The sequence below is a fragment of the Scophthalmus maximus genome, chromosome 12 (assembly GCF_022379125.1).
Source record: "Scophthalmus maximus strain ysfricsl-2021 chromosome 12, ASM2237912v1, whole genome shotgun sequence".
Lineage (NCBI taxonomy): Eukaryota > Metazoa > Chordata > Actinopteri > Pleuronectiformes > Scophthalmidae > Scophthalmus > Scophthalmus maximus.
Window position 1 is genome coordinate 9,615,001 of NC_061526.1, and position 22,423 is coordinate 9,637,423.

At 48.1% G+C, this 22,423-nt stretch overlaps 2 protein-coding genes and 1 long non-coding RNA gene across 4 annotated transcripts; 2 read left to right on the forward strand and 1 right to left on the reverse strand.

Moving 5' to 3' along the window:
* Positions 1–301: 301 nt before the first annotated feature.
* LOC118319861 (atrial natriuretic peptide receptor 1-like) lies at positions 302–8,784 on the forward strand. The gene is made up of 22 exons (XM_035650565.2): positions 302–433; positions 783–894; positions 2,371–2,503; positions 2,620–2,752; positions 2,862–2,966; positions 3,324–3,426; positions 3,603–3,748; positions 3,844–3,916; positions 4,019–4,163; positions 4,416–4,502; positions 4,667–4,810; positions 4,929–5,050; positions 5,345–5,532; positions 5,641–5,742; positions 6,058–6,177; positions 6,407–6,500; positions 6,681–6,768; positions 7,021–7,160; positions 7,395–7,547; positions 7,633–7,731; positions 8,251–8,342; positions 8,434–8,784. The coding sequence occupies exons 1-22, from the start codon at positions 398–400 to the stop codon at positions 8,623–8,625; spliced, it is 2,607 nt and encodes an 868-aa protein (XP_035506458.2). The 5' UTR covers positions 302–397; the 3' UTR covers positions 8,626–8,784.
* Positions 8,785–10,866: 2,082 nt separating this feature from the next.
* On the reverse strand, positions 10,867–12,501 carry LOC118320459. The gene is made up of 3 exons (XR_004796320.2): positions 12,346–12,501; positions 11,498–11,673; positions 10,867–11,322 (listed from the first exon to the last, which is right to left on the reverse strand). It is a non-coding gene; the product is annotated as an uncharacterized LOC118320459 (long non-coding RNA).
* Positions 12,502–13,202: 701 nt separating this feature from the next.
* On the forward strand, positions 13,203–21,037 carry LOC118319821. 2 transcript variants are annotated; one of them, XM_035650493.2, is made up of 4 exons: positions 13,203–13,448; positions 14,044–16,481; positions 17,524–17,673; positions 18,177–21,037. In XM_035650493.2, the coding sequence occupies exons 1-4, from the start codon at positions 13,356–13,358 to the stop codon at positions 20,041–20,043; spliced, it is 4,548 nt and encodes a 1,515-aa protein (XP_035506386.2). In that variant the 5' UTR covers positions 13,203–13,355; the 3' UTR covers positions 20,044–21,037. The 2 variants fall into 2 exon arrangements, with proteins under 2 accessions (XP_035506386.2, XP_047192162.1); XM_047336206.1 differs by having other exon boundaries at positions 17,527–17,673.
* The last annotated feature ends 1,386 nt before the right edge of the window (positions 21,038–22,423 follow it).

The window sequence follows — 22,423 nt, forward strand, 5'->3', positions numbered from 1 at the left end:
CTCTCGTCTGTCCTCTCGTCTGTCCTCTCGTCTGTCCACTCCTCTGTCCTCTCGTCTGTCCTCCCGTCTGTCCTCTCGTCTCTCCTCCCGTCTGTCCTCCCGTCTGTCCTCTCATCTGTCCACTCGTCTCTCCTCCCGTCTCTCCTCCCGTCTCTCCTCCCGTCTGTCCTCTCGTCTGTCCACTCGTCTCTCCTCCCGTCTCTCCTCCCGTCTGTCCTCTCGTCTGTCCACTCGTCTGTCCACTCGTCTGTCCTCCCGTCTCTCCTCCCGTCTCTCCTCCCGTCTCTCCTCCCGTCTGTCCTCTCGTCTGTCCACTCGTCTGTCCTCCCGTCTGTCCACTCGTCTGTCCTCCCGTCTCTCCTCCCGTCTGTCCTCCCGTCTGTCCTGCAGCAGCAACATGAAGACAGAACAACGGTTGTGGTTTCTGCTCGCGGTGAGGCGTCAATCAAACATCTTCTTTTATTGCTTCTGAATTTATGAATGTTTAGATGTTAACTGTCAGATTTTGTCCCTTGTAAAAGTTTGATCTGAAATTTGTGAATGATTATTCTGTGTGATTAATATAGTAATGGTAAAATATATTTCAGGGGTTTTGTGCAGCTGGAATTATTAGTTATTATTATATATATTTTAAAGGAACAGGGAAGAGGGTTTATTCTACTCTCCACATTTGACGTTTTTAATCTTCCACGTTTTATGAAGCTCAGTTGTGTGTCACACGGCTGGTGTCCGGTGCCTCTTCCTGAGTGTAGTTTGTTGTCTCTGGTCTTTGTTCCCTCCAGTTGTGTGTTTGCTGCATTGGTCCGACGTGTTGTTGGCACGACTTGGACAACAGCGAGTACGACTGCTGGCCGCTCGACAGACCCAACGAATACAACATGATCGACTGTGGAGGTGAGACAAGCATCCACGTACTCTATCTATCTAGATATGATGCTGTATTTTAGCTGTAAACACATATGATACTGTCTCTTAGTGATAAATACATGTTATACTGTTTAGTGATACTGTATTTTTGCTTATTTACAAGCAAGAAATAAATTGAACAAATAATTTGCTCTTCATGTCTGCTTTCAATAAACATTTTATTTGAATATGCCAATGAGTCTGTTCTGTCTGTTCTGTCTGTTCTATCTGTTCTGTCTGTTCTGTCTGTTCTGTCTGTCCTGTCTGTTCTGTCTGTTCTGTCTGTTCTATCTGTTCTGTCTGTCCTGTCTGTTCTGTCTGTTCTATCTGTTCTGTCTGTTCTATCTGTCCTGTCTGTTCTGTCTGTTCTGTCTGTCCTGTCTGTTCTGTCTGTCCTGTCTGTTCTGTCTGTTCTATCTGTCCTGTCTGTTCTGTCTGTTCTGTCTGTCCTGTCTGTTCTGTCTGTCCTGTCTGTTCTGTCTGTTCTGTCTGTTCTATCTGTCCTGTCTGTTCTGTCTGTCCTGTCTGTTCTGTCTGTCCTGTCTGTTCTATCTGTCCTGTCTGTTCTATCTGTCCTGTCTGTTCTGTCTGTCCTGTCTGTTCTGTCTGTTCTATCTGTCCTGTCTGTCCTGTCTGTCCTGTCTGTCCTGTCTGTCCTATCTGTTCTGTCTGTTCTATCTGTCCTGTCTGTTCTGTCTGTCCTGTCTGTTCTGTCTGTTCTATCTGTCCTGTCTGTTCTGTCTGTTCTGTCTGTTCTGTCTGTCCTATCTGTTCTGTCTGTTCTGTCTGTTCTATCTGTCCTGTCTGTTCTGTCTGTCCTGTCTGTTCTGTCTGTTCTATCTGTCCTGTCTGTTCTGTCTGTCTGTCTGTACTGTCTGTCCTGTCTGTTCTATCTGTCCTGTCTGTTCTGTCTGTACTGTCTGTCCTGTTTGTCTGTCTGTACTGTCTGTCCTATCCTGTCTGTACTGTCTGTCTGTTCTGTCTGTTCTGTCTGTTCTATCTGTCCTGTCTGTTCTGTCTGTCCTGTCTGTCCTGTCTGTTCTATCTGTTCTGTCTGTTCTGTCTGTTCTGTCTGTTCTATCTGTCCTGTCTGTCCTGTCTGTCCTATCTGTTCTGTCTGTTCTGTCTGTTCTATCTGTCCTGTCTGTTCTATCTGTTCTGTCTGTCCTGTCTGTCCTGTCTCTTCTGTCTGTTCTATCTGTCCTGTCTGTTCTGTCTGTACTGTCTGTCCTGTCTGTCTGTCTGTACTGTCTGTCCTGTCTGTTCTGTCTGTACTGTCTGTCCTGTCTGTTCTGTCTGTTCTATCTGTCCTGTCTGTTCTGTCTGTACTGTCTGTCCTGTTTGTCTGTCTGTACTGTCTGTCCTATCCTGTCTGTCCTGTCTGTACTGTCTGTCTGTTCTGTCTGTACTGTCTGTCCTGTCTGTCCTGTCTGTTCTGTCCGTCCCGTCTGGTCTGCGACTCAGGTCTGGAGATGGCCTGGGTGCTCCGTCCTCCGGAGACGGTGAAGAGTGGCGAGGTGTTCAGCGTCACGTACTCGGTCACGGCCCAGGACTCTTTCTACCACTGGGCTATTGAAAACCACATCTTCACACGCAGGTTAATGCTTCTTGGTTCTACTTGTTCGTACCGACTGGTGTTTAGAATGAAGGCTGGACCTGAACGTTCCACTGGGCTCTAGACTGGTTCTCATCCTGGTGTGTTTACATGTGCAGTTCCATCGTGAATGCTGAGGCAGCTCGGGCGTTCTGCGAACAGCACGACTGTCCGGCCAACTGGAAAGACGCCGACGGGGAAAACTGCTGCATTCATCACGCCAACATCCACTCCTGTCCACTGGGATACATGGTACGCACCCTTTGATAGAGGAAAATCTAGTACAGTAACTTCTGTATTTTAAAGTGCTTCAATTTGGAAGGACAGTAAACTGATAAACATTGAATAAACCAAACTGCAGACGTCAGAGAGCATCTGTGGCCCCTGGATCCCTGACGACGGAAGGATCTTCACACACACCATCTCTACGTCGGGAAAGATGACCCAGACCAACTGGACCGCCAAGGTGAGTTCATTTGAATGGTACCACGGAGCTTCACAAACAACAACTCAGCTTAAGATCTCAACAAAATCTCCCCAGAAGTCTTCAAACATGAGGACAAAAGGTAAATTTAAACCATTATATGCAGACGATACACCACTTCACGTCACTCACTTTCACTCATCCTTATGCCCTCAAATTTTCAAGACATTGTGAAAATTTTCAAGGTACGGACTAATGGAACAATCAACCTTCATGGATTATGACAGCGTTCATCGGAAAACTCCCCAAAGCCTCTAGCTTGTGAAGGAACGAGCTCCCAGCTTCTGTTACCTTGATGTTGAATTCTTCTCTAAACCCGTAGTGTCTCCGTCTTCGCAGGTGGTTTTGCTCCACGCTGGTTTGACCTCGCTCATCGCTCACATACGAGTTGGTCGCATGCAGGTTGCTCTGGAGGCCAAGAGCACCGTGTCGCCCGCTGTAGGTGGGTTGTGTTTGTGTATGTTGCCCAACCACATCCTGTAGCTCCCCCTAGAGGACGACACACGGCATATCACCCTTAATGCATCGTTCCAATTGTGTCTCCAATCCAAACAAAGCGTTGACATCGGTCAAAACATGAACAAGTTGCCACGTGATCCTCTTTTCTTCCCCTCACAGTTTGCGGTGACGGTGTGTGCGAGGGGGCAGAGCTTTGTTCCACCTGTCCAGCCGACTGCGGCGAATGCCCCATGAGCCCAGCAACCAAGCTGGCCATCGGCCTGCCACTCAGCCTGCTCTGCATCTGCGTCGTACTGACGGCGGTGGTGAGAATTCACACGACACAATGTACACACGATACGCTGACTAACACAAATGCACCAATCAATAAAATAGTAATGGAATAATCCGTCTGGTGTAGTGGCTGAGGTACCAGAAGCAGAAGCTGCTGTGGGACGAGAGCTGGATCATCGACTTCTCCACAATAAAGCAAGGTGTAGTAATGATCCACAAACCGGCTTGGAACTAGTTCAGTCCAAATCAGAACTGCTTACAGAAATGTTTATGTCACTCTCTCTCTCACTTTCCTTCCACAGATCAGGAAGCTCGTATGATCATGGGCAGTATGATGAGTGTCCCGATGGGGAACAGTGACAGTAACACCAGCTGTATAACTGCTCTCAGCTCGTGTACAGGACAACCAGGGAGTCGAAAAACACTGTTCACCTGTACCGGGATATAGTACGCTGCCCGTCTGTCCATTTATTAATCCCCCTTTTTGACCGTGTCTGTTTCTGTTAATTTATTCAAGATATTCTCATACTGCTGCTTTTTTAGAAAAAATAGTTTTGGGTATGTTATATATATGTATTAAATAGTCAAGAGCAGAGAAATGATGTATGGGGGAACTATGGTTAGCATCATTTACCCCCGGGTCAGTGGTTCTTCCCACAACAGATTGTACCAAATACTAAAACCACCGTTCGTCTCCAGTGACGGCAGGACGGTGGCGATCAAGAGGATTCGCACAAAGACGTTCTCTCTGTCCAAGACCATCAGAGAGGAAGTCAAACAAGTCAGGTAACACGGTTCACAAACACACTCGTCATCCTTGAAACGAGAAGGACACTCGGACGAGGTATTTCTTGGCCCACGTCCCATCCTTCCACCAAGTTTCATGGGAACCCCACGGACGTAATTGACCCTGTCTTGTCTTGTGGTTCTGTGTCTTCCTCCGTCTGCAGGGAACTTGATCATCCAAACCTCTGTAAGTTCATTGGTGGGTGTGTTGAGGTTCCAAACGTTGCCATAGTGACAGAGTACTGCCCTAAAGGCAGCCTGAACGACGTTCTCCTCAACGAGGAGGTCCCACTCAACTGGGGCTTCAGGTGAACTCTCTAAAAACACAGAAGTCTCGAGAACGAGGATTTGGATCAATAATAAAGAATCTATCAAACGAGAACCCAGTAATCTCTTGATTTGCTCCCTCCTGTGTTCGTCCACCAGGTTTTCTTTCGCCACAGACATCGCCAGAGGTATGTCGTATCTCCACCAGCACAGGATCTGTCACGGTCAACTCAAGTCTACCAACTGCGTCTTGGACGACCGCTGGGTTTGTAAGATAACAGGTAAGATGGATGTACGCTGTAGCATATATGTGTGTGTGTATATATATATATATATATATATGATGCTATATTTAATCTACACATTAATTTTCAGTTTCAGGAAAATAAATCTGAGAATTTATCTCCGTCTACTCAATAAAAAAAAAAAAACCTAATACTTAATACTTAATAATTACTATTCATTAGGTTAACTATCGACGTATAAATTACATATGACATCAGAGGTGTAAGAGCTTGATTGAATCTAGAATACAGTTTCTCTGATTGTGATTGACATGTGGCTGGTCCTGTCAGATTACGGATTGAGGACGTATCGCCAGGACGATGGGGCGGAGCCTCTCTCCACCTATTACCAGAGACTCCTGGAGGTGTACATGCCACCAGAGTTCCAGAACTCCAACATGGAACCGACGCTGACTGGTGACGTGTTCAGTTACTCCATCATCCTGCTGGAGATCGCCACTCGCAGTGATCCCGTCCCCGTGAGTCACTTCACTGCAAGTTTCGAATTCAAAAAGAGAGACACGGGTTTATGAAGGAAAAAATGTAAATCAATCAATCAATCAATCAATCAATCAATACATTCCCAGGCAGAGGAGTCTAATCTGGACTGTGCCTGGTGTCCTCCTCTACCTGAACTCATCTCCAGTCGAGCCGACAACACCTGCCCCTGTCCCGCCGACTATGTAGAGGTACGTGGTTCCATTTCTTTAATCATTGCATTTTACTTTCATCATGTTTAATTTATATGTGCTTCTGCATGTTTTATGCTTTTTGTGGGAGGTGACAACAAAAACGATGAAGTCAGTCTGTCCTAAGGCGAAATCTTATTCTTATCAGATATTTTCCTTTTTTTTGAGTTTTGACATGAAAATACCACATTTTCAATTTCAACACAATGCCCATAAAAACAAGTTACATGTTTTACTTCAGTGATTTTTGAAGAACAATCTCAAACAACTCATCCTTACATTCGGGTCTTTTGTCCCGTGTGTTTGCGTCCACAGCTGATCCGGCGATGTCGCTCCCACAACCCCGTCCACCGACCGACCTTCGACCAAATCAAGAAATTTGTTCAACGAATCAACCCAGTCAAAGTCAGCCCAGTGGACATGATGATGAGTCTGGTAATAACCTGCATCACACACATCAGACGGATTATTAGTCTGTCTTGTAATGTTTGTGTTACTTTTGTTGTGCCACAGTTCATCTAATGAATCAATTCACTTTCAAGATGTTCATCTTCTCCTTGAATCATATTATCCAGAGATATATTACAATCTATGGCATATGTCATATTTTGTGTGTTAATATCCAAACTTTACCTTATATGAAAGTTCATTCGCTCTTTCTCAGATGGAGAAGTACAGTAAACATCTGGAGGTGTTGGTGGCCGAGCGGACACAAGATCTGATGCATGAGAAACAGAAAACCGACCGGCTGCTGTACAGTACGACAAACACTCGCCCGTGACTTGTTTCTGTCCAATATTATTGACAATCACAACATTGTGAATTATGATTCATCAGTCGATGAAACGTCAACTGTCAAATGTCAAAACCTGCTGTAACAGGCTGAACAGAAGTTTTACCATTATAGAGTAGAACATATTTGCGTGTGTTTGTTGCAGGTATGCTCCCGAAGCAGGTGGCTGATGATCTGCGTCAGGGAAAACCGTCGCAGGCTCAGAGTTACGTGAGCGCCACCGTCTTCTTCAGGTAAAGACAGAAGGAATGAAGAGATCTGCAGATGATGTTTTTATGTTTCCTGTATCATTACATATTAGTAAGTCCTGAAGTTGTGACAAACTTGGGTTTTGTCTATTGGACCAAGACGTTCCCTGATTCCTCCACCACTGGATACACACTGGACCTTCAGTCGGATCCTGAATGCAGGACTGTTACTTAAGTAATGTAGTACGTCTACACTGTAAAAGTATCGGCTATGAGTACTTCTTTGTGTGTGTGCAGCGATATCGTGGGCTTCACCCAGCTGTCCAGCAGCAGCACTCCTTACCAAGTCGTGGACTTCCTCAACAAACTCTACACCACGTTTGACGACATCATCGACAACTACGACGTCTACAAGGTGGAAACCATCGGCGACGCCTGTGAGTGAACAACCACACCATGTATTCCCAACCCCAATTCGAACCCGAACTATAAAACCAAGTCTTAATCAATGGCCGATTTTGCGCCGTTTGCTGAAATGAATGTGTTGGAAACGGCCAGGTTTTGTAACTCTCGACAACATCAAATTGACGTTCTTTCACAAACATCAAAGTCTCACCAACGTGCATCACAGTGAGTCGGCGCGCTGCGTGTGTTTGTTCGTGTGGGCGTAGACATGGTGGTGTCGGGCTTGCCCCAGGAGAACGGGATCCTGCACGCCTCAGAGATCGCCAGCATGGCTCTGGACCTGGTCGGCGTCTGTCGCACCTTCAGGATCCCTCACAAGCCCAGCATGCAGCTGCAGATCCGGGCCGGGATACACTCCGGTACACGCACAAGTCTCCGGAGGAAAAAAAAGTCATGTTAAATCTATTTGGCCAGTCGACTCACGCCTGTCTCCCACTCTCAAAGGCCCGCTGGTTGCCGGGGTTGTCGGGACCAAGATGCCCCGTTATTGTCTGTTTGGAGACACGGTCAACACCGCGTCCAGGATGGAGTCCACCAGCCTGGGTAACATCTTCATCCTAGATGCTACAGAGTTTAATTCACCTTTGTATGTGTTTGGCGCGGATCTGGACAAAGGGGCAGATGCAGAAATTTGTTTCGACATTATTATTCCCTGTTAAAAACCCTTTATTGCAATATTATCTGTACCCACTCGGAAATGTAATGGGTTCTTTCTTCAATCGTGCTCTACCCATCTTCAAGATTTAATGGAAAATCAGTTTCTGATTAATCGTGCAGAAAGACAGACGTAATAAAAACATAACCTCCTTGTTGAAGGTAAATATGATCCCCTGGCCGTAGTGGACAAACCTTTCAAGACTACGGGTCTGTCCCGTTTCCCCCCACTTGGCCCGACCCCTCCGTCCTTCCACTCCACCTGAAGGAATCTGACCTCCGTATGTTTGACGTGGTTTGAAGCGGGAGATGGCCCCTGACCCCTTGATCTTCAAAAGAACGGGAACAGTGGGTATCGGGCCAAGTGGGGTGAAATTGGAACGGAGCCTGAGTTTGTTGTCTTTGCAGCCCTGAAGATCCAGTGCAGCTCCAGCGTCTTTTACCTGCTGGAGGAGATCGGCGGCTACGTGCTGCAGTGCAGAGGAATGCTGCAGGTCAAGGTGAGTCGCGTCCTTCGGTTCTGTCGGACACCGGGCCGCCGCCACCGCTGCTCACTAACACTCAGCGGGTCTCCGTCTCGTCGCCTACCAGGGGAAAGGTGACATGGTGACTTACTGGTTGGAGGGGAAGAAGATGTCTCTGGTCTCCAAGGACGTCGGGCCCGACGCCAGGACAACCAAACACGTCACCATGGAGACGGAGGCGGAGACGGAGAGAGAGCGGGAGCTGTATTCGTCCATGCCGGGGTTTCTGAGCGACGATCCGCTCACGGTTTCAGCCTGACCTGTTCGGTTCGTTCACAGCCTGAAGAGTTGTTCACGTCGCGTGTTTCGTTTCATGTTTGCATCGCAAATTAAATAATAAAACTTTTAACGGCCCGTTGAATCTCCTGTAATCACATTCAACAATTTCACAACACCGACACAGTATCGTTATATAGTTCGAGGGTCGTCCACTAACCTGAAGGTCCACGGTTCCAAAGTATCTTAAAATAATGGATGAAATATAATGAAATGTGAAACAACCTCCAGTGGAATCATCAGACAATTCACACTGACTGGTTGTTCCATTAGCATCTCTGCTGGCGCGGACGTGTCGTATAAATATTCATGTGACATTGTTGAGCAGATGGACGACCTGAAAAGACGATGAGGGCCGAGATGGCCGACATGACGAGAGACCCGGAGGAGACCCGAGAGAGGAAGAAGAGGAAACAGCAGTGTGGCTGATTCTATAGATTTGATCTCCTGCATTGTTCATCTCCACAGTTTAAAAAAAAATCAATTTGTTGAGGTGTCTCAAATCGTTTATGACCATATTGTGGGAATGATGTCATCGTTACAACTCTATGAAATTATACATTTGATGATTATTAGAGATGAGAAAACTGCAACACTGTGTGTGTGTGTGTGTGTGTGTGTGTGTGTGTGTGTGTGTGTGTGTGTGTGTGTGTGTGTGTGTGTGTGTGTGTGTGTGTGTGTGTGTGTGTGTGTGTGTGTGTGTGTGTGTGTGTGTGTGTGATGAAGGGGAAACGCAAGCTGCCTTTTGCAGCTGTGGTCGTATTCAAACCTCTCATACAGATGAGCCCATGTAACACACACACACACACACACACTGTTTGAAACAACGTGAAGTCCTGTCACGTCTGAACCGACTGGACTTCTGCTTGTGAGGGTCACTTATATTTTGAGCTTTTGAAAAAAATTTGTTCCCAAATAATTTCAGAACTTGTAGCTTGACATTCATAACGTTGATAAAACGCTGGGGTCTAATGTCGTCATCAGATAACGGGACAACTTTACTTTAGGTCGAGTGTCACGTGTTGTTGTTGTCAGCAAAACTAAAGAACAGATTTCTAAGTTAACTTGGATGGAAGGACGGAACATGAAAGAATCCAGTGAATGTTTGCTGATTTCATAGAAAATTATTCATGAATCTTGATTAAAACCAGACAGATTTATTGGAGCGATATCTGTGAGTGTGACAGATTTGGTGCGAATCCAAAATAAGAATCTGGATCTAGTGGATTTAAATGTGGTTTCAATAGTTTTCCTGTGTTTAATTTTTTTTAATTAATAATTGCTGTTCGTTCTTCAACCACAATTTAACAACTGCTGGGTCCAATGTTCCAGTTCGTTCTTTTAATACCGTTAAATTAAAACTATCGAGCCTCAAAACACTTCACATGGGTACGTTTTTTATAATGAGACAGTTTTTATTCAACCTTTTACCACAATGTCTTTAACAGATAGTTTTCATCTGGACAAAAAAGGCCCCCGGGCCCGAACAAAGAGGAAGAGCAGAGGGAGGGACGACAACCAGGTTTTTAATTACAGATCACAAAGTGTGTGTGTGTGTGTGTTTGAAGTGTTTGTGTTAATAGAATGAGTACTCACCTGAAGAGCGTCTCCTCTCTCTCTCCGCTCTCATTCTAACTATAGGTCGCTCGCTCTCTCATCACTCATTCTGCAGAGCATTTACATATCTGAGGACACACACATCAAACACATCGTAATAAAACAAGCCTCTCTGTGTGTGTGTGTGTTTCAGAGGCTTTAGTTACTGAATACATCAGACGAACACACACACACACACACACACACACACACACACACACACACACACACACACTCACACACACACACACTGAGCTAATGTGTGTTTCTGATGTCATCACTCTTCGTGTCCGGAGCCTGGAAACTCTTCACATTAGGTGACGTAAACAACAACAGTTTAATATGAATATGAAATAATATAATTATTAAAGAACAAGAAGAGAGAAAGCAGAATGTTTCCTTCTGTCTAATCAGGAGCTCCATGTTCAGATTGAAGCTGCATCTGGAGGACACTTAGCCTAGCTTAGCACAAACAGCTAGCTCGTAAAACCACCTGTAATCATGGACTCAACTGACAGGACAAACTAACCCCAACCTATTTTATATTTCATGTGAAGACTGATATTATTTTACTGGAACTCGTCGTCATAGTTTCCCAGAGGCTCAAATAAAAAGTCTGCAAATCCAGTTTTGGTTTGACAAAAATATTTTATTTATGACTCAGTGGATTAAAAAAAGAGGCTGAAATCAGAGAAACTTTAGCTCTTGGACAGAAATGAAAGAGTTATTATTCTTATTACACATTAAATAAATAACGTGGGCTTGTTGGGACTGTTACTCGTCACATGTGGTGACGATGTTAAAGTTCAAAGCAGCAGACGAGCTTTCTGAGTTTGAAGCTTCTGATCTTTTCTCCTTCGGGTGCCTGCCGTCGTTTCCCCGTCACGTTGTCCCTCCCGACGCCGTCCCCCAGGAGACACCCACGTCTCGGTTATGTGGTCGTTGTTCTCCCACAATGCCGCAGACTTATTTTTTTTTTAACGCAGCGCTCGATTCCAAACCAGTTTCCTTTCAGATCCTGTTTTTCCTGGAAGCTTCTTGGGGGTCGTGAACCTCAGGACAGTGGATTTGAATGGTCCATCAGCTTCGGACCAGAGCAGGATGATGGACATGAGACAAAGACACAGAGACACAGAGAGAAGGGACAAACTAAATATTCCTTCAATCATTTTAAGGGAGAAAAAACACTTCAGCTCTGGAGTTTGAACAGATTCTGTCGTTCCTTATTTAGATTTTTTTTTTTAATAAATCACATCTACCTCATGTGAACACAGAACACGGACTGAATATGAAGACAGACGTCATGACAGCTCGACCACAAGCGCCGTCAGTCCTGGCGGAGGGCGGCGGTCCTCGTCTCCAGCAGCCAATGAGCTGCCACTCTGCTGGCGTAGATCACGTACGACCAGGACAAGACCACGATCGCCACCAGGACCTGAGGGACGAGAGACAGAAGAAAAAGGTCAGTTACATTTAAAAACAAACTGTTGGAATGTGAAATTATCACTGATGCCTCAACGTCCTCCTACAATGTAATAAATCTCACAACAACAAAGAGATTTCAGAAAACAGGACTGGTGGTTATTGATCTGTGGAAAGACCAATGATGAACTTCATGACTGATCAATCATTATCACATTTTCTTCAATAATCACCAAATCATTGGGTGAATAAAACATAATTAATTAATAGTATATGGTTCAAGGTTTTTGGGACATTCCAGTGTCTCAAGTTCCATTGAAGAAAAGTCAATTCATGATTCGTATTTTGATATAGTTATATTATTAGGTTGGGTCCAACAGTCAACGGACAAAACAGGACATTAGATGGTGTCTCACTGGCCTTTGGATCTTTTTCTTCTCCCTATTTTCTATTTTTTTTAAATGTATCAGGACTATTATGGTTCTAGCTATTAATCAGATTATAATCGGAAATGATACCACAAGATAAAACCCAACATGCAGTTGCTAGTTAGCCGTTAGCGGCTAGGGAAGCACAACTAACAGGCTGCGGCTAGATGCTAACTGCTTGCTAGCTAGCCGTTAGCAGGTGGTTCAACACAACCGTTCCCGGGCCTGATGGCGACGTGTAACGGTAAACAAAGTACCGCAGAGTAGATCCTGTCCAGAGTTCGTCGACTCAACGTCTCCATCGTCTCGTCTCGTTCACACCGGAGCCGCCGAAACACCGAATCCCGGTTTGTTTACACCGTTCGGTTCCTCCGCCTCTTCTTCTTCTTCCCGGATGTACGGGATCATGCTGGTCACTCGTTAAGAGGCAACACCGCCACCTTCTGCTTCGGAAAGGTAACTGCAGGTTGATTTCATAGGTTGAAAAAATCCTAAACACGATGTCTCACTCTTTTTAATTTCCCAGGAGCCTCAAACACGCAGTCACGTATCTATATTAGTGTAATATAATATTCATAATGAAGTTTTCATTAGTTTATCTTATCTTATATGTGTGTTATATTAATTTCTGAAAAACATGGCGTGAACATATAAGGTAAATATATTGCTATTACTATTTTTTGCATTGATTTAGAATATAATGAATATATTCATACAATTAATATCAGACTTACTGTTGGTTAGGTCAACATATGTTGTTTGATAAACATTAATATATATGATATATACATACGGTCACAACTTTAATAACATACTGTATGTTAATATGTATTGTACTGTATGTTGACTGTATTTGTGATTTATTAAAAACACTTATTTGTGAGGATAAAATTAGGATTTTACTGAGATGAATATCTGACACAGTTAGTCAAAGAGATGATCTATGAAGAAAAGACAATTAATAACAAAGTCGACTACAAATTCTTTATTTATGGTCATAATTGTGATTTATTATGATACAACTTGCCGATTCAGATGTTGTGTTGCGAGTGAGACGTCATTTCTATTGACGACCTTTGGTTCAAGAGAAAAACCCGGTATGGTCAATTTCCCATCATGCACCGCGACACCTTTCTCATTGCAGCTGTGAGAAGCTTCATCTCGGACGAAACCTCCCCAGACAAATGTCTCCGGTTCGGAGCGGAGCTTCAGTCTGAACGGACCCGAGCAGCGGAGCCCGGGAGGCGGACAACGTCGCCGACGGCGGATGCCGCTCACGGTGCGGAAGCCTGCCGGGAGGAGGAGAAAGAAACCGGATGAGAAGCTCCCGGAGCGACCCGGAGAGTCGACTTCTGCTCAGGTACCGAGAGCTAACAACGTTAGCATGCTAACGTGCTAACAGGCTAGCAGGACCGTTTGTGTGTGTTGGTTGTTTTCCGCCGCGGTGTGGCGAGCGGTCCGCGGCGTCACGGAGGTGACTGGTAGCCGAGAGAGGAGAAGACCTGAGGCCGCCGGTGCCGTTCCATGTCAGCACGGCTCTGTTCGGGGGTGTTAGCATGCTGGGCTAGCAGCAGGCTAGCTGCAGTGAAAGATGCCAGAGGCATCGCGTCCTGCTGACCTGAGGTCCGTGTTGTAAAGATCCGTATCGAAACTGAAAGGAGGGTTCAAGTAGCTCAGCTTCCTGCTAGCTCGTGTTGCTACCACCCAAACTGTCCGGGGACCGAGAGGGAACTTGTGGTTCCGTCTCAGAGAGACGTGGGAGTCATTTAGAAAACAGCAGCCGATCTGAGGAGAATTCAAACATGAGGTGAGGAAGTTCAGCAACTTCCGGTTTCCCGTGAACCCTCTGATGATTGTTCTGCATCATGTACAGTCGTGGTCACAGTCTGATATGAAACATAACAGAGTTATGGCCACGTGAATCCATGTCCTGGTCTTGTTTCCTCTCTGCTCAGGTGATGGCGACCACGCGGATGAAGCTGCGCGTGCGGCGGCGCGATGGTGCAGCAGCAGGAAGCGATCGGCCGGCGGAAGAAGAGCAGAGGAGTCAAGAAAGCGGCGGCGGCCGCAGCAGCAGCCGGAGGAAAAACACCAGCAACGCTGCGACCGCCGCACCTGCCGCCGCCTCCCCTCCTCCTCCCGCCTCTACTCCTCCTCCTCCTCCTCCTCCTCCTCCTACCTCCTCAGCGACGGCGAGGACGCTGGTGGCGGCAGAGGATGCGTCGCCAGACTCCAAGTGCCCCATCTGTCTGGACCGCTTTAACAACCTGGCGTACCTGGACCGCTGCCTGCACCGCTTCTGCTTCCCCTGCATCCAGGAGTGGTCGCACAACAAGGCCGAGTGTCCGCTCTGCAAGCAGCCGTTCGCCTCCATCCTGCACTCGGTGCGCGCCGAGGACGACTTCAAGGAGTACACGCTGCGGCCGCCGCCCGCCAACAGCAGCGTCGCCGCCACCGTGGCGATGGTGGCGGCGATGGCGTCGGCTGCGAGGAGTGACCACCAGATGAGGTTGATGCTAAGGAGACACCGGACGGCGGACAGCGGCGATGCCACCACCAGGAGACGCCGGAGGGAGAGGGGAGGAAGAGCAAGCAGGAGGGCGGGGGTGTTGGAGTGGTACCTGGACTCACCTCGTCTTCCTCTCCCTCCTCTTCCTCACCATGCCGCAGTCTCTCCCGTGGTGGCAGAGGACAGCGTGGAGGGAGAAGACCTGGACCAGCAGAGGATGAGGGGAGTGGCGGACCTGGCGGAGGGAGTGATATTTGAGGGACTGACGGGGCTTGGGGGGGCGGGAACACACAACGTGCGGGCGTCGCGTCTACTGATGACGCGTCTGGTGACGAGGCAGCGGCTACAGCGAGAAGGAAGAATGCGGCGTCTGAGGGAGCGAGAGGCCGTGGGATTCCGACGCTCCCTCTACCGCTGTGGCATACGGGTCCGCGGCGCAGCCGGGGTCGTCGGTAACCAGGGTCAGCAGTGTGACATCACGGCGGAGAGCTTTCGCCGCAACCCCACCCACCTGAACAGACTCCGCCCCTGGCTGCAGCGGGAGCTCACGGTGCTGTACGGTGCACACAGCACGCTGGTGGATATCGTCCAGCGCATCATCATGGCGCAGCTCGCCCGCCATGGGCTGGAAGATTCACCCACCATAGAAGAAGAGCTGCGGCCGTTCCTGTTGGCCCGTACTGACCATTTCCTGCATGAGCTGGTCAACTTTGCCCGCTCGCCGCTCAGCCTGGAAAACTACGACTTACAGGCGGTGTACGAGCCGCCGGCCGCCGCCTTGGAGCTGGACGGGAGGAGCAGCCCGTCCGACGGCAGCTCCGTCATCGCCATATCCGAGGGCGAGGAAGAGGAGAGCTGGGCGGGAGGAAGGTTAGAGGAAAGGCGGCAAGGGAGGGCGAGCGGCGCTCACAATGACGTCACCCAAAAGGGAAGGTTCCTCACCCTGTCGGACTGGGACGACGAAACGGCAGGCCCCTCCTACTCCACCGCCGAGCCGGCGTGTTCGTTCAGCCCCGCCCCTCAGGAGGCGGCCAATGAGGGGGAGGGAGGGGAGGGAGGGGAGGGGGAGGAGGAGTGTCTAATCGTTGGATACAAGAAGCCGATTGCGGAGCGAACTCCTGAGCTGGTGCAGCTCTCCTCCGACACCGAGAAAGAGGAAGAGGAGGAGAAGACTCCTCAGCTCCCCACCACCACTCCTCCTCCTCCGCCCTCTTGCCTACCCACAATCCCCCCCTCCACATCTGGCGCCTTCCCAGAGGAGCAGGACGAAAAGCCAAAGGAGAAAGACGGAAATGCGGGCGAGCGTCGCTCACGTGCACGCTCGTGGTCAGCGAGCTCAGGAAGGAGCCGGGAGTCGGTGTGCACGCTGAGCCCGAGTGAGCGGCGGCGGGAAGGGAAGCAGTCGGGCAACGAGGCAGCGAGGGAGAAGAGGAGGAGGAAGAAGAGGAGGAAAGCACGGGACAGGAGCGGCACCCTGTTCAACCCAAACCGCTCCATCTATCCCGCCATGATGTGCCGCCGCTCACGCTCCCCCTCGCCGTTTCACTCCAGCGTTGAGTCCGGCTCGATGCTGTCGCTCAGTCCGCCCGACTCCAGCTGGGAGTACCGCTGCTCACCCCTCACCTCCTCCGTCTCCTCGCCGTCTCACTCCTCCTCACCTCTCTGCTTCTCGCCGCAGACGCCGCCAACGCCCTCGCTCTCCCCCGCCGACGCCCACCACGGGGAAAAGCCCGGCGGCAAGAGGAAGTACAAGAGCCGCCACCTGGACAGTAACGATAAGGACCCCACCTGGAGGCCGGGCGGTGGGCGCCACGGGGAGAAGAGGAAGGAGAGCGAGAGGAGGAGGAGGAGGGACGGCCACAGGGACGGTCAACGTGGAGAGAGGTGAGAGACGCAACTTCCTGTTTCTAAAAATTATAGACTCGTTGAAATAATTAAATTAAATAATAAATACGTCTGTCTTATGTTCTGCTCTGTTGACGTGACATAAGTAGATCAACCTGAAAACACGTGTCACGTGACCACTCGGGTGTAAACAGGAAGTAGATCGTCTCCTCTGCAGTCGGTTGCTTAGTTACAGAATATTTTTGAATTCAGTCAGAGCAGGGATTTCTTTTTTCTTGGAGCGATGAGGTGGAACTGTGGCCAAAAGGAAGTGTTGGCAACGCTGACCGATTTGTCTGTTGGACAATAAATATCATACGACTCTTTCACAGGCGATATCAGTATCAGAGTTTATGTTTGTTTGCTTATATGAACTATTTATTCTACAGAATGAACATTGTAGAAAAGTTAGAGCTGCAACAGTTAATGGATTGATCGAGTACTAAATTAATCGCCAACTATTTTCGATTAATTGGTTCAAGTCAAAAAAGCTTCTTCCATGTGAATATGTTCTGGTTTCTTTGCTCCTCTGTGACAGTTAAGTGAATATCTTTGGTGTCGTGGACAAAACAAAACATCATGTTGAAGTTTGAGAGACACAATCAACACTAATCGATAATCGAGAAAATAAACGACAGATTAATCGATTATGAAAATAATCCTTTACAAAAAAGATGAACATTTATGTTTATATTTCACTTGAACATTTTTCTCAATGTGAATTCTATATATTTGGGTGTATTTGTGTTTTACTTTTATTTATACATACAGTATTTAACATAAAGTTTACAGTTAAACTGTAAAATATGAAGTATCACGTTATTATTGGTAATCAGCATCGCCCGCCAAAAGTCTGTATGTCAGAAATGTCTCCAAATCTCCATGGCGGCCGATGATGTTTGTGAATGGACCACAGGCGGAGCAGAACAGGCCTGACGTCGTTGTCAGGTGTGAGCGTGTCACTGCGTCTCGAGGGTTAGGGTCAGATTTCAGGTGACGAGAGTTAAACCTCTTCCTGTTCTGTGTGCGTCTTGTCATCCAGCAGCAGCAGCAGGAGGAAGAGGAGGCGGAGCCGAGAAGACCGCAGTCCCAGCGTGGAGATCATCTACGAGGGCACCATCGACTCGGAGGCGGCGCAGCCTCCCGCTGCCAAGCGTCGCCGCAGACGCCGCCGCAGGACACAACACAGCAGGTGCCCTGAGTTGAATCTCTCTGCAGTCGTGACATCTGCCAACAGGGGGCGTCCTGTCACCAGGGCCCTCAGCAGATTGATTTAAAATCTTTTGTAACAGTTAGAACGTTCATTCCTTTTGCAGCAGAAGGTCGAGGCCTCGTGATGATGTCATCACACTTAGTCACGTCCGGTGCGAAACGTTAAAAATCTCTATCATTAACTTGGTTTATTATTAGATGATTAAGCTTAATTTGGTGAAAACACAATTTCAATACCTTTATCATTTCATATGGTTTTATTGACTTGCATATCACTTCCGCTCAGGTTGTTTATAGGAGTTTGTAGATGTGGAACATTTAAAGAAATGACGTCACAGTAAGAAACAAAAAACAATCTCTTCCTCCAAGTTTACTGGAAATCTGATCTGTAGTTTTTAATACAAACAACTGACGGACAGGAAACATGGAGAACTGTAAATATAAAGGTTATTAAACTTCACTAACTCTCCATCTCTCTCTCAGCTCTCCCGTCATCATCACCCTTGACAGCGACAGTAGCCACGACGACGACGACCTCAACAAAACCACCATCAGCAGCAGCAGCAGCAGTCCGCTCAGCAGCCAGCAGACTGTCGACTTCTCCGACCTGCCTCCGCTCCCGATGGTGCATTCGGCCGGCGTGGGCGGGGCCCTGGACGCCGAAATCGGCGAGCTCCCCGTCGACATCCTGGACCGAGGGTCCGACGGGTCGGAGGCCGAGCCGCCAGGCCGGTCCGAGGTCGCCGTCGACAACAGCGATCACGACGTCGACGTGGAACACGACGAAGACGGCGGCTCGCCATTGGGGTGCGATGTAGATGATAGAGGAGCGTCTTTGGGCACACGTGGACCAATCAGAGGGGTCGATAAAACCACGGCTAGTGATCCAAGAGGAGCGACGAGTGAGGACGGCAACGATTCTGTCCCCTCCGACAGCCGCCTGCTGGCGACCATCCTCGACGACCTGAGGGGAATCGCTGCACCCAGGTGTGACCTCTCGTTGAACTACGACGCCAGAAAAGTGCGTTCACGGGTTCGCGCTGACCACGGCAGCTGGTCGAGCGAGTTGGAGCGAAAGTGTAATGAAGCAGGAGACCAAAACCAGGGCTCGGACTTGCCGACCCCCGCGCCGCCGCCGCCTCTTCATCAGATGGCGTTCAGGGTCGGCGAGGAGGCAGTGGACGTCCCTCCGCTCCTGAAACAGGCCAGTCCTGTTCGGTCGCACCACAGAAACACGCCGCCGCCGTTAAAACACAAAGATGCTGGAAGTCCGCACCTGTCGCCCACCGACCGCCTCTCGCCTGGCTCCTCGGTCGTCGACCTCGATTCAAACCCCGTCTCCGAGCCGCCCAAAGAGAACCGGACCATTCCCCCGATCTCATCGCTCAGGAAACATCTCCCGAGCTCGTCGACCTTCAGAGGATTCCACTCCTCACGCCACAAACCTCCAGCTGGTTCCCGTTCACCTTCTGCGTCTGAGAACAACTCGACCAGCGCCGATTCTTTACCTCATCTGAACTCGTTCCATTCTTCAACGGAATATTCCAGCTGTGATGTCACAGAGGACACGCCTCCCTCCGCTCTGCGAGCTTCACCCGTTGACGTGCGACATCCGGTGAATTCTTCGCCTCCCGTTGTTGATTTCTGTTCAGCCGTCGAGTCGGGCTGGTCCAGAGAGAAGGGAGGTTCTACCTCCGCACGCCGCAGGAACGAGGCGTCTTTTAGCCCAGCGGCGCCCGTGGACCCCCGCCTCTCCGGCAACAGTGGTGCTGGAGGCAAACCCGCTTTCTCAGGAGTCAATTCCAACAACGCGTCGCCGCCTCTTTCAGTTTCGTCCGTTGAGTCCAGGACTCGTAATCTCTCGCCCGCTGACCCTAGCGCCTCCGAAGGGCTGACGGACGGTACGACATTGGCGGCTGCGGGGGACCATGAGGACGAATCCCCTCGTGATCTCCCGCCACCCGTTGACTTGCACCGTTCACGTCCTTCGCCTCCCGCTAACACGCTTTCTTTTCGCTCGATCGCCGCTCTGACCGACGCTCTGACCGACGGACACGCCAACCACCTGGCCTCGCCCTCCTCCGCCGCCTTCCACTCGTCGCGCCCGAAGCGCAGCTCTCAGTCCGAACCCGCCGACTCGGACACGACACTTCATAACAACTTTGCTCCTGTCGACCCGAAACTCAACGTCAGAGACTTGGTGGCGTCGGCCCCTCGGCCCCTCGAGAACCCGTGGAACTCAAACGCCATCAACGCCCGTTCGGACGCCCGGTCGCCCGCGGGCCGACGCTCGCCGAGCAGCGTGTGGACCACACACGCACACACTGTTCCACGCAGGACACACAAGTGAGAGGAAGTCGGAACGTTTTTGAGACTTTGTGGGGAAGGAACTTTTTTTACTATCTTTGTTTAATTGTTTTGAGAGAAAAAAATTCTGCCCATTTCACGACTAGTCAAAGCTGGAACTGATGGAAGATAAAAAATCATTTTGATATATTTTTTTCTGGGGCTGGGACGAAATATTGATTTCTCATGTTTTATTTTCTAATTAGATTGAAAAAAAATCTCTGGGGTCTGATTATGACACGATATTGGGGAGTTAAAAAAAAATTCAATACGTTTTGGTCAATATATATATTTTTATATAATTTGTAATTGTCAGTGATTCCCAAGATGTCGGTATCAAACACTTATGGAAGACAAATGTAATTGAGGCTTGATATTTTACAGTTTAGCCTTAAACTGTATTAATAATATCTATGAACAAATAGAAAACTAAAACAACCAAATATTTAGAACCCGAATTAAGAAAATAAACTTTTTCTTTGACGTAAAATCTGTTCAAAATCTAAGCTTTCATATTTTTGTTTTCAAATTTTAACCCAAATAAAACATAATTTTTGGATTCATTTGAGAAAGACCGTTTAATTAGGAAATATTATAAATGTGATTATCAAAAAAATACTTTTGTTTTAAAGATTTGAAAAACATACTTTATTTGTTGATCATTTCATGGTCCCGCCCCCCAGTCAATGGACAAGTCACATGAAGATATGAAAGAAGGTTAGGCCCGCCTCCTGTCTGTCAATCAAACTTGTTCATATGTTTTAACCAGTAGCTGTAGTTTGATAAGAAAAATGGAACGTGAGCTATGACATCACAGAGGAACTTCCTGGTCTGTTTGACGACGACATCACAGAGGAACTTCCTGGTCTGTGTGACGACGACGACATCACAGAGGAACTTCCTGGTCTGTGTGACGACGACGACATCACAGAGGAACTTCCTGGTCTGTGTGACGACGACGACATCACAGAGGAACTTCCTGGTCTGTGTGACGACGATGACATCACAGAGGAACTTCCTGGTCTGTGTGACGACGACGACGACATCACAGAGGAACTTCCTGGTCTGTGTGACGACGATGACATCACAGAGGAACTTCCTGGTCTGTGTGACGACGATGACATCACAGGAACTTCCTGGTCTGTGTGACGACGATGACATCACAGAGGAACTTCCTGGTCTGTGTGACGACGATGACATCACAGAGGAACTTCCTGGTCTGTGTGACGACGATGACATCACAGAGGAACTTCCTGGTCTGTGTGACGACGACGATATCACAGAGGAACTTCCTGGTCTGTGTGCCGATGACATCACAGAGGAACTTCCTGGTCTGTGTGAACGTGTCCTGAATAAAGGTTTTGGTCAGAAAGTGAGTTCTGTGTTTTTTTGAGTCACAAAAATATGACACATTGTTTTAATGTCACTTTTTAATCAATGTTTTTTTTTTTAAAGTGGAGAATAATGACAGAATGTGAAGCAGAATCTTCTGGATCGCCCCCTGGTGGCTGGCTGCAGTATAAACCCCGCCCCCTCCATGTTAGCTTGGATCAAACAAAAAATCACGTTAAATAAATCTTTCTGTCATATGAGGTATAATTCTGTTAACGTGTTCATGTTTGTGATCCGTTTATATTGAATTTGTTGTTTGATGATATAACAACGGGCTGAGACGTCATGATTGACAGTTGACGGACCATTGGTTGAGTGAGTGTTTGGGCGGGACCTCACCTCACATAAATTTGTGACCATCACGGAGCAAAGTACCAGGACCAACATGGCCTTAAAAAGGTATTATCAAATTTTATTTATTCCCTATCTACTGAATTACTGAACACAAAACATTAACAACAAAATATTGTGGGATAAAACAAATATCTAAGATCTTTGTTGTTCTTTTTTAAAAAGTATCAATTTGATTTAAGACGTTTCATGATCAATGGACCTGAAACGAGACTCAACAGCTTCTACAAGCTTCAGGTGCAGTTGTTGTTTCTCACCACTAGATGGAGGCAGACTGAACACTAGGGTTTTACTCCTCTCTTTCCTCCCTCCTCTCTCTCTCTCTCTTTCCTCCCTCCACCTCCTCCTCTCTCTCCTCCTCCTCTATCTCTCTCCTCCTCCTCTCTCTCCTCCCTCCTCCTCTCTCTCCTCCTCCTCTCTCCCCCCTCCTCTATCTCTCTCCTCCTCCTCTCCCTCCCCCCCTCTCTCTCCTCCTCCTCTCTCTCCTCCCTCCTCCTCTCCCTCCTCTCTCTCCTCCTCCTCTCTCTCCTCCTCCTCTATCTCTCTCCTCCTCCTCTATCTCTCTCCTCCTCCTCTCCCTCCTCTCTCTCCTCCCTCCTCCTCTCCCTCCTCTCTCTCTCTCTCTTTCCTCCCTCCACCTC